This window comes from Lycorma delicatula, chromosome 1 (genome assembly GCF_047948215.1).
Source record: "Lycorma delicatula isolate Av1 chromosome 1, ASM4794821v1, whole genome shotgun sequence".
NCBI lineage: Eukaryota > Metazoa > Arthropoda > Insecta > Hemiptera > Fulgoridae > Lycorma > Lycorma delicatula.
The window spans coordinates 374517012-374528489 of NC_134455.1; the positions used below are offsets into that span (position 1 = coordinate 374517012).

At 26.2% G+C, this 11478-nt stretch overlaps 1 protein-coding gene across 1 annotated transcript in view; it reads left to right on the forward strand.

Moving 5' to 3' along the window:
* The window catches only part of LOC142318446 (uncharacterized), a 262286-nt gene extending 258361 nt beyond the window's left edge, over nt 1–3925 (forward strand). The window contains exon 6 of the mRNA XM_075355031.1: nt 3174–3925. Coding sequence (XP_075211146.1) covers nt 3174–3767 — 594 coding nt within the window. The 3' untranslated portion in view covers nt 3768–3925. The remainder of the gene's footprint in view (nt 1–3173) is intronic.
* The last annotated feature ends 7553 nt before the right edge of the window (nt 3926–11478 follow it).

Genomic DNA, 11478 nt, shown 5'->3' on the forward strand with positions numbered 1-11478 from the left:
CCAATAAATTAGTCCATTTTATTTTCTTAATTATTTTCCTTTCCATAAAAACCAGACCAGATAAATTATAAATTAAACATTTGAAGAGTAGCTCTCCTAATTCATCCTATATTAGCTGAAAGATGAAGAATATTTCAATATAAAAGTTTAAAGTGAATCGGATTCCTATGAAAACTTACCTTCTTACTAATCAATATAACTTTATTCTTAGTTACATACTGCAACAGAACTAACTCAAAACAAAAATTTCAACAAGAAAATATAATATTGTAGGGCTGATAAAAAACTTTTCTCCATAAAATATGTTTTAGTGCTAAATTTAACAGAATTTATTTTTTATCAATCTATATGTTTTTAAAATGCAATAAAGATCTAAAAATAAGTAGTACCAGCAAAACAAACATTTTTACCTTGTTCAAAATGTGCAAAATATTATAGCAGTAGTCATTCAACACAATGCAATTTTTATTCTATAAATGATTTTTTTTTTTGCAGTATTAATAGCAATATTAACTGATAATTATTATAATACTTGGTGAAGTAGACTATAATTAAAGATGTCAGAGAAAGCAAATTTGATTACCACATCACCCAGATAGTAGCCCTTGTAACTATGCTTCTTTATTTAATAAATTATGGAATTACCGAAATCTGACTTCTGGACAATAATTATTAAATTCTCAGTTCGTACTGAATTATTATTCAGTACTATTGGTTGATTACATAAGATAACAAATTAGACTATAAATTGTAAATATATTAATTATGTACATGAAAACATGTTCTCTCAAAAATATAAACAAATTTACAGAGTAGACTTTTGTATACATAGCTGATACAATTCCAAATTTTGTAAGGATTTTTTATTTGCACTTGATAATAGCAACGCTTTTAAAAGAAATATACTCTTTTTAATTTTATTTTCTTATTAGAAAGAAGAGAAATATGGAAAGTATGAAATAATTAAAATTAAAATATATCATTGTGATTTATCATTCAGGAACCAGTGGAAAGAAACTTGATTTTTAAAGTGGTATACCATCCACATCAAGAGCGACTACAGTTTTTAAATATATATAGGTTAAGTGAAAACTAAGATTACTGGAATTTCTCAGTCCTTCATCTGTAAGATCCTCTCTCTTGGTTTTTTATTGAGAGGATTTGGATCTAGTTCAGGCTTGGCTTTTTTAATGTACTACAAGATCTACATTTCATTTTCCCGCATACATGTTTTGAGCTTATATATTAACTTAATCATCTTAAAAAGAAGATTAGTGACTTAAATAATTTTCAAAAATAATTTGTTTTAAGGTTTATTAACTATGTTTAAATGCATGATTAATTAACTTTTCAGGAATTTTTCATAAAATCAATGTCAAATTTCAGACAAATTTTACATCAATGTATTGGAATAAGTATGTTTTTAAATGGAGAACACGTTATATGCCAAAAACATAAAATGTTGCAGGCAACCTGATAAGTTAAGATACAAATCATGCCTGAAATTGACAGAGCCATATCAAGACGAAGGGAAATGTGGAATAAATTGATTTTCCACAACCTTCTTTACTGGAAAAATCATACTGGTAAATTGACATTCCAAGCCCTTTGAAATACAGAGTTTAAACTTTACATGTAACATATTCACTCTGTTCACTGGATGGATTAGTCAACAATGACTGTCATTACCATAAGAGAAAACAACTTAACACGCATTAGCCAAAAGAAGACCACAGACAGTGTAAATCAAAAATGAATGTAACCCTTCTATTAAGAAAGAATTTATTATATTCACTGCCTCCACTAATCAGGGAGTGTGCTATTGATATTAGTAAATTTATCTAAAAAGCAATAAAACAGAACTCATCATTTGGAAGTTATCTTTTTAATTCTTTGATGATCTTCAGTTTTGATTTTAATAACAGCTTTTTAATAATGAACATTAAAAATATACTTGATTTTAATAATTGATACTCATTCATTAATAATTAAAATTAAAATAAATAAAAAAATACATTTAAATAGAAAAAAAATGCTGCATCTGATTGGTTCATATCTGACTGTAGGATACTAATATTTATATTATATTTTCTTACTTAGGACTAAGAATTTAAAATAAGTTTAGCCAATCAACATAACAGTTAAAATTTCCCGCAATGTTGTACCAATTTTGAAATACAGATTTATTTTTCTCTTCATAAAGTATCTCAACATTGGTAAAATATTTAAAGAAATTTCCAACTGATATGTTGGCTCTATATATATATAGCCAACATGTCTTATATATAAGACTAAATCTGTTTCATATTTATTAAATATATATATATATATATATATATATATATATATAATATTATCAAGCCTAAATCTGAAAACACTAACATTTGATTACACGTATATGATCAGACACAGAAGTAATATGACATAATAGCTTATTACTAAAGATATTTTTACATTGAATATCCATTGTAATTTATTAGTATTATATGCTTGAACAATAAATTTATATACATTAAATCAAGACTGAAGGTGATCTAAGGTCTGAGAGATGTTTATCGTGGTGAGATATTTTGAAATATATTTCTGTATTTAGATGCTGTAGTACAATATGGAAAAAGGTACACAGTAAAACCTGATTTATTAAAATCACAGTATTCATTTACTTCAAATTAATCATTTTGATAAACACAGAAAATAGAATCAAGAGAAAATGAAGAGTGTCAAAATAATAATTTTCACAAAAAATATGATATAATAAAAAAATTTCTAGATGTTATACTTCATTTTACAATTAATTTCTAAAGTTATATATGTTACATAAGGTAAAATTTCATTTTGCTAAAAGATGGAAATATTATAGCAACTGCCACTTCTAACTCCACCCAAAATTAGTTTTTTTTGTTAATACTTCCAAGAAAATTTTTGGTTTAAAAACAAAATCTGTTTTATATACTTGTTTCAAAATTACGACTTGCTGTTATAACTAAATTATAATATTTTGATGAAAGTGACTGATTAATCAGTTTATATTTATTAATCACTAATATACTTATTTAGATGTTAGTTACGACTAAAATCTTTTACCCAACGGTCTAAATAAAAGAATTAAAGGGCGTAGAGTTGAATTTTACTCTATTTTATTTAACAGTCTAATAATTATTATTTTTTTATAGGAACCTGCAGTTTCGACCAGTAGTGTCCGTGAACCAGCCGATCGTTTTCCTCATGGTCCTAGAAATCTTGACTCTGAATCAGAAACAATTATTGGGAGTTCCAGTTCTATGCCACCAGTATCACAACGTCGGCGTCGTTCTGTTGTTATTTCAGACAGAAAAATTAGAAGCGCAGATGTTGGAGTGAGTGGATTGTACGAAGTTATATCAGAAGCAGATTTAGCATTCACTCCTGATTCAAGAGCTGAAGCCGTTACTGTTTTTCAAGGAAGAATAAGAGAGGAAGTTGTTTATGGAATTTGTTTGCCTGTACCAGGATTTAGTGTCTTATTCATTTTAGTCGCTGTATCTGCAGTGGTTTCAGCTCTGGTGGCGGGTTCATTGTTGTATCGATATCAAATGCAAAGAGAAGCTCAACAGATTGTTGCTCGTCAGCAGCAACAACGACGTCGCCATCATCAGCGACAACAACAACAGGGAGGCACTCTTGTTGTGAACTCACTGGCTAGCTGGATGGCTCTTAGGTTACTGAGAGCTCGCATACAACAGCCGACTGTTTCAACAGACCAACAGTGTAACAATCACAATGGATGATTGATGACACACCACATTACACATTCGGTACCATAATAAAAAAAGTGAAACTGTATTGAATGACTCAGACATTTCAACATAATATTTAATGACTAACTTACTTGAAATAATGATCAATGTAGACCTTACAAATAAAATCAAAAACTCTGATTTTATTAAAAATCGATACAGATTTTAAATGCTCATCTTCAATTTTTGTGTATTGTGCCAAAGAGGTTTATTAGAATAATGTATAAAGACATTTAAATAGTATGATCAAAACTTGAACTCACGTATTACATTAGAATAACTTGTATGTATATTGTTGTTGTTATTTTATTATTGTTTAATTTTTTACGTTCGTTATATTTTGTAATTTTTTTTAATTTAAATGTTGTGAATGTTGTGTACTTACAGCTCAATGTATTTTTATTAAAACTGTTCGGTGCTTTAAGATAATATTACTTAGTATCTATTAAAAAATTAATTTTGTTCTAGTTACATTTTTCAAGTTTTAAAATGAGGAAATAGACCAACACTATTATACAAGACTAAAAATTACATTAATTTGTTTCACCTACACATACACATACATGATACATTAACGCGCGCGCACACATGCACATGCACACACAATACATATACATACACATATCTAACAAACCACAACCACTACCACCACATATTTAAATTACTTAGTTTTATTTATTTTTTCAAATAGATTTTTTACCAAATCTTTCATCCAATGCATGAAGGAATTAAGATTTTATTATTAATAAAGTTTTTAATGAAATCTAAAATTACATTATTGCACAACTGATATATTTAAGTGATAGTCTGTACATGATAAAAAATAAATTTAGGTTATAATAATTTAGAAGAAACCTTGATTGTTTAGTGTAATTATTGGTAGTATGTGTACATAAAATTAGATACAATAGCAATCATTTCATTGAAACTAAGTGTAAAATAAGCTTAAATTCAAAAATATGACAGAAAGTACTATGATTCAAAAATTAAAATTTAAAAAGTATATATAATTTAAAATAGATTACAAACTGAATGAATGCACTAATTGCCCATTTTTTCAAATAACCTTTAATTTCCCAGGGCTTTAAAAGTTTTGTCACTACATTTCTTTACTACAATCAGTTTGCAACGAACTGTCAAACAGTAAAAATAGTGAAAAACAACAAATTAAATTAGTGAACTATTCATATTCCAAGAAATGAATCACTTTTAATTTTAAATCACCTTCCTCACACTTCTTATTGGTTAACTTTTTATCGTGATTCTTTTCATTTTCTTAAATTCTGGCAAGATTTAAAGGCTTTGTAATAAAAAGTGGTACTGCAACATTATAAACATTATCTAACTGTTTTAAAAAACAATTTTACAGTGATGACTCATTTATTTACAAAATTTTGATATTTACAACCAGTATTTAATCCTAGGTAATATCTAATTTGTTGTTAAGTTGAGTTTCCTTCAAAGTTTTTCACTCATTATTTTTGTCAACCTACTACCAGTTTTCATTTTTTGGATATTTTTTTCTCTTTGATGAGTTTAAATACAAACTCATCAATCCTCTCCACCACAGGTTTGTGATCAGGTTAAATAAAAATTTGATTTGATAAAGAACATATATAGAAATATGTCTGGCCTGCATTATGAAGACCAGAAAATTTTGAATCGGTTCTCTGTCATTTGTCTTGTTAGACGAATCCACTTCTTAAGTACAAGACAAAAGCCAGCAACAGATTAATAAGACTTGTGACAGTTTGAAAACATTATTTTAGAAGAAATATGTTGAGCATAATGATGGAATCATAGTCATAGACATAAGTTAGATTTGTTGTTAATCTTCTACACAATAAAAAATACTAAACCAAAGAGTTTTGCCAATACAGTGACAAGATGTGACCAAGCAATTTATATCGAGGAAAATTTGTCAGTACTCTTTTTAGGAGGAATTGTAATAGAAAAATAGATTACAATCCTTCCTAGAGCAATGAGAATGCTTAGTGGTGTGTAAGTGTACTTAAAGACTTTGTTCTGGACCACTTTTAGTATATTACTGCCTCAATATTCATAGTATGAAAACATTGATGATCGTTTACAATTTACTTCCTGGCAACTATCTGATAGAAGAAGAACAAGCCCACGTAAGAATATATAGTACAAAATATTATTAAATTTATAAAATACATTACACTATATGCATTTTTAAATACAAATAAATATTTATTATTTGTTAAATGTTTTATTAAGAAATATAGGTAAAACAAAACAAAAAAATTTTAGTTATACCAAAAGACTACAAAAATCAAATATATAAGTGAGTAAAATTTTATTAGTTCTACAACTAATTTAAAACACACCATTTTTAATTTGTAATATACTTTATATTCATATACTCCCACAAACTCATGTATGCAATCCAAAACTAAATCTTTAAGATTACTCATAAAATAATGTAATGTGTTTCCTTTTCTGAAACAATGATTGTCTCATACCAAAATAAATAAGTATTCTATTACTGACAACTTAGGAATTTCCCTAGCACAAAGCAAGTTAATTTCTTATATATCCCTTGTTATTTATCTAAATAGTTAATAAGGAACCACTTCAAAAAATGTAATTAAAATATTGCATAGCAATATTACAAACAGAGTCTTACATGACAGAAAACCATAATAATAATTTAAATCTGTTAAGTATAGCTATAAAATGATTTACATCTAAAAACAAATCAAATTTTCTGTTACGCAAATCTTAGGAGGCTATCGTAACATATTCAACTGATTATCATAATAATCTTGAAAAAAAAGTTCAAAATCAATTCTATGATGTGGAATATTAGTTATCAGATCAATGGTAGGTTATGATCTGATAGCAGAACGAAAGTGATGCTTGTACATGTTTCATTTTTAAAATTTACTTATATCTGTATACACATATTAAAAAAAATTTATCTTACTTCATATAATATAAAAAAGATTACAATCTATAAATAAAATAAGAGAATATTAAATTGATTATCTTAAACCTACTTCTGACTGAGAAATATTGTTTGTATCATTATTTATTTTAAATTTTTTATCTACCTGCATAACAGTTATTAGTTAAGTATTCTGAATTTTAGTTGTCTTGAAGCTCTGGGTAATACAACAGAAAAATTTCTAGTGATGATCAGATGATTATAAAACTTTTTCCAGTTTATAAATTTTGCAAAGAAAAGATCTCAATAAAGAAAATTTCAAAATTTTACAGCAGTTAAAAATGTTTTCAAGTAATTTTTACTAAACTAATAAAGTTTAAAAAAAAAAAACAAAAAAAAAACATTTATTTAAGCATATTATTTTTGAAAAGCTAAAAAAAAAAACACGCAAATTATTTACTACTAACCTTTGTTGAACCTTTCTAATTATTATTATTAAAATGTACATATTTATGTTAACTTGGTAAAAGGCTTATTTTTGGTGCAAACTTAAGATAAAACAAAAGTTATATAATTTTACTGTATATTATAGTTATATTAAAATTTATTTATTTTTAATATGATAAATCTTGTCAATGTACAGATGGAAAATATATTGTACAGTACGTTAATAAGTTTCAGTAATCTAGAATTATTATTCAGTATTTTATAGTTTTATTTTTATTTTAGTAATTTCTGTTTAAGACATACCTATACAAAATAAATATTATTTATTACAGTATTATAGCTCAGTTAATATGGTATTAACATCATTTCGTAAAATAAAAATCCACAATTTAAGATGTAAATTATATTCAAGTTCAAAAAGAATATTCTATTTTCTTGGAAAGATATTTTGGAATATTTACAGTTAAATATTTCAATCTCTGCAGAAATAAATTTATACTATACTTCAATTAATATATTATAACTTTCATGTTAGTGAATTATGAACCCTTTTAAATTTCACACATGATAAAAAATATTTTTTCACCCCATCATCCATATTTGTGTTCTTTTTTAATTTCAATTTAATACTTATTACAACGACTCTCTTTCAGTCAACTTCTATTCTGTTTATTTAACTGTATTCCAATTATTTCCTTTTTCACATCACCAAATATATTTCTCATTTGATTATAATATGTGTTATTAGTCCAGCCAGGTTGACCTCACAAGCTTGGTCTAAATTATGATTTTCTATCACAGTTTATTTCAGTCACCCAATGCAACAAACTGAATTAAGAATCCCCAGTGAATGCATAATCATTTATTTATTTACTCAGAATTAACAACATCACAAATCGTTGTAACAGCAAAACTTTAATAAGTAAAGTCAGATGCTGCTCTCTCAGTTGTTTCTAGTAATGCAAGGTGTATTTTAACCTTTATGAATCTTAAGTTCTGTACTCAATTTTTTTTTAGATATATTGAAAGAGTATGTCATACCCAGTAATATAGAAAGATAAAAATTGTATTATTCCATAATGTATTCTTGTGAAATGCTATTTCATAGCTTCTGGGGAAAATCAGTTGTAAAAAATTATCCTATTGGTAGTCAATACATTACATAATACTAAAAGAAATAATCTCATCACATCGGGACTATCTGAAGAATAAATTTTAATTGTTTATGCAGGTAAAAATACCATTTAATTTAATTATGACATTTGGCAGGGTTATACTGGTTTTTAGAGTGATACCAGTGTGATTCTCAGTGCTTTTCTTCTGTGGCATTAGCAAAGGTTTCTGATGTCTATTTGAAATGTGACTAAAAAGTTAACGTATTATTTGTTGAAAGTACATAATAGCTTAGAAGGTACAAAGCAAAAAAGGTTCATCACCATACTCTTAATTAATGCGCTGTCATCTTTTTTCAAGATCTTAACATGCATCTATTACATAAAATGTTTTTACAAATCAACTTTAAACATTAAGTATTTTGCTTGTATGAGGAATTCTTTATTAAACCACAAAAACTGCTTTAATATTGAAGATAATTTTTAAAATTGCAGGTTTTAGCAGTATAACTTAAAATGTAAATTATTTTTTTAAAAACTAATAATTTTAGCTATAATTAACCTTCTAAAAAAAGTATTTTTTTACAAATATTGGATATATGACAATGACAATGATTATTATATGACAATGATTGTTGTTCTTGGAAATGAATATCTTATTCTCATAAGATATTTGAATCAACTACAGTACAATTAATTTTGCCACAACTGAATTTTTTATCTATGACTCCACAGCTTATTTTTATAGAAAAGCTAACGAGTTTTCATGACTATTTTAGTAAATATAATAGAGATCTAAATTGTTTTTTAAAGAAGATTGGAATGCATTCATAAAATGTTAAGATATTTTGAAAAATAAAACTGTTTGAAAGAAGTTATGCTAGCATGCATAAAAAAATAATTTTGTTCTGTAAAAATTCACAGAACCTGATCATTCCTAAAAGTACTTCACTTAATAATTTCATTTAATAATTAACACACTTTACACTTGAAAGTTAGTATGAATTTTTTTATAGGACTTACATATTTGAAATTAATTATAATGGATCATTAAAATAACCATCAACATAAAAAAGAATTGGAATTTGGAAGATTAAGTGTAAAAAATATATCCTAAAGTAAAAAGATAACAATAGCAAACTAATATCACAAACATTTTCATTACAACTAATCTATTTTTAATAGCAAAGACTGGGGTGATTGATTTACTATGATAAATATGAAATAAATTTTTATTATTTATAACAATTAGCAAACACCTGATGTGAAATTATTGTCCCCGGTGGGAAAAATTTCTAGATAAGTTATATTTAATTTGACAGTTAAACATCTTAACCTCTGATATTTATATGCATGAAAGCTGAGCATGAAAGCATAAGTAATTATTTTAACTCATTTTGCTGTTTTAAACCAAATAAGTAGTACATTTTTAAATGCTGAATAATTCTAGCAAATTAGTTTGGGTAAATCCAGACTATCCGCCCAAGTTTTGAGATCTTATTCAGGTTCTCCAAAAAAAAATTAGGAGGTACGTCTTTCAGGAAATTTTGATTGAAACATCAGTGGGTCCTACAGAGGGAGTTTGAAGTATTAAAAAATACACCTATCTGAATTGGTAGATTACTCCACTGCCCTTCCGCTTGTTAAAATCATATAATTCAACTACAAGTTATCTAAAACAATTAGAATAAAATAATAAAATTATAATAACATATCTCTATGTTAAACAGTCAACAGTGTAACACACTGGTAGCTGAACAAGTATTAATAACATTGTAAAATCTTAAAAAGTCATTTAATGTTCCTGTAATTGCTTTAAGCAGAGACTAAAGTGTTTTAAGTCAAATGGTCTGATCTTATTTACAATCACAGTTTTAGTTCCCTTTAATTATATTTAAAGTGAAGATAACCAGTTCACTTAACCTAATTCAATTTTATTTAGAGTTACCCAAAAATATTGTAGGTACTCAGTAGTTTGTTGTTCTCTTTACATCTAAAGGGGATTGAGTCAAGAACCCTAATAATGTTTCTTGAAGCTTTATCTAGTTTCCCGTATTCTTGCTTATACTTTATGATGCTGATGTCAGAAACAGCTAAAAATTCTGAAAGTTGGGTTGCCTTTTCACAAGATACTTTAAAGGTCTAATCAGCCCTGACCCAGAAAAATACAGGCCCACCAACTATATTTAAAGAAACACAAAAATATGATTATTGAAAATTTCTTGGTTAAGCAAAAAAATATTGCTTGTATAAATTAGCACAACTGATTTTTGAGTTACTGAAACATATTGCCTCCTCACCTTATTTAATCTGTATTTTTCAAAAAATTCTTAATTTAACTTAAGTACCATTTTGTAAATTTACAGTTTAAAAAATATGTTATTTAAAATATCATTGGGGGTGATTATTTTTCTTGTTTTAATTTAACTATCTAAACAATAAACACAGTACAGTAAGACAATCGATTAGTATTTAAAAGATAAAACAATGCACCGTTGATCCTGCCTGACAGTGTAAATTATTCAGTGCATAGAAACTGTATTGTAATACAGTACATTACAATTAAGCAATAATTTTTAAAACTGGAAAAAAAAAATTAACTATTAAAATTAATTTTAAGAAAATAAAACAAATTTATTCATATTTGAACTTTTTTCTTTTAAATTAATGTAAGAAAAGAATCCTGAATTTTAAAACCGAGTGCAAATTCATTACAGGCATCAAACATGTCTAACATCATGAGTGATTTTCTCTCTTATCAGTCGGGTAAATATAAATCACATAAAATATAAATAAAGATCATTACTTCTAAGCCACAATTTGTTTTTCGTATGAGGTATGTAATTCTGTCTCCCTAATGCTCACCGCTTTTAAGCTCTAAGCCAGCTTATTATAACAAATAAAAATATTACAAAATTTAATTCATATACACATTGTAGAAATTTTAGGTGAAGTATCAATCTTCAAACTACGGGGTTAATTAAGACTTCATCATTCTCATCATATTACAGATGTTAATAATTCTTAAATTGGTCTCCAGGGATTAAGGTGAAGGTATGAGGCATTATAAAATTTATGTAGAATTAAGGTTTTTAATAAATTTGTAAAATACGAATTAATTTTAATTTTAGTTATCAATTTTATTATAATGTTAACTGTAAAATTTTAATAATTCTCTTTGTAATTATTACAATTTTCATTACACTTTCCTTGCACTAATTAAACAGAAAAT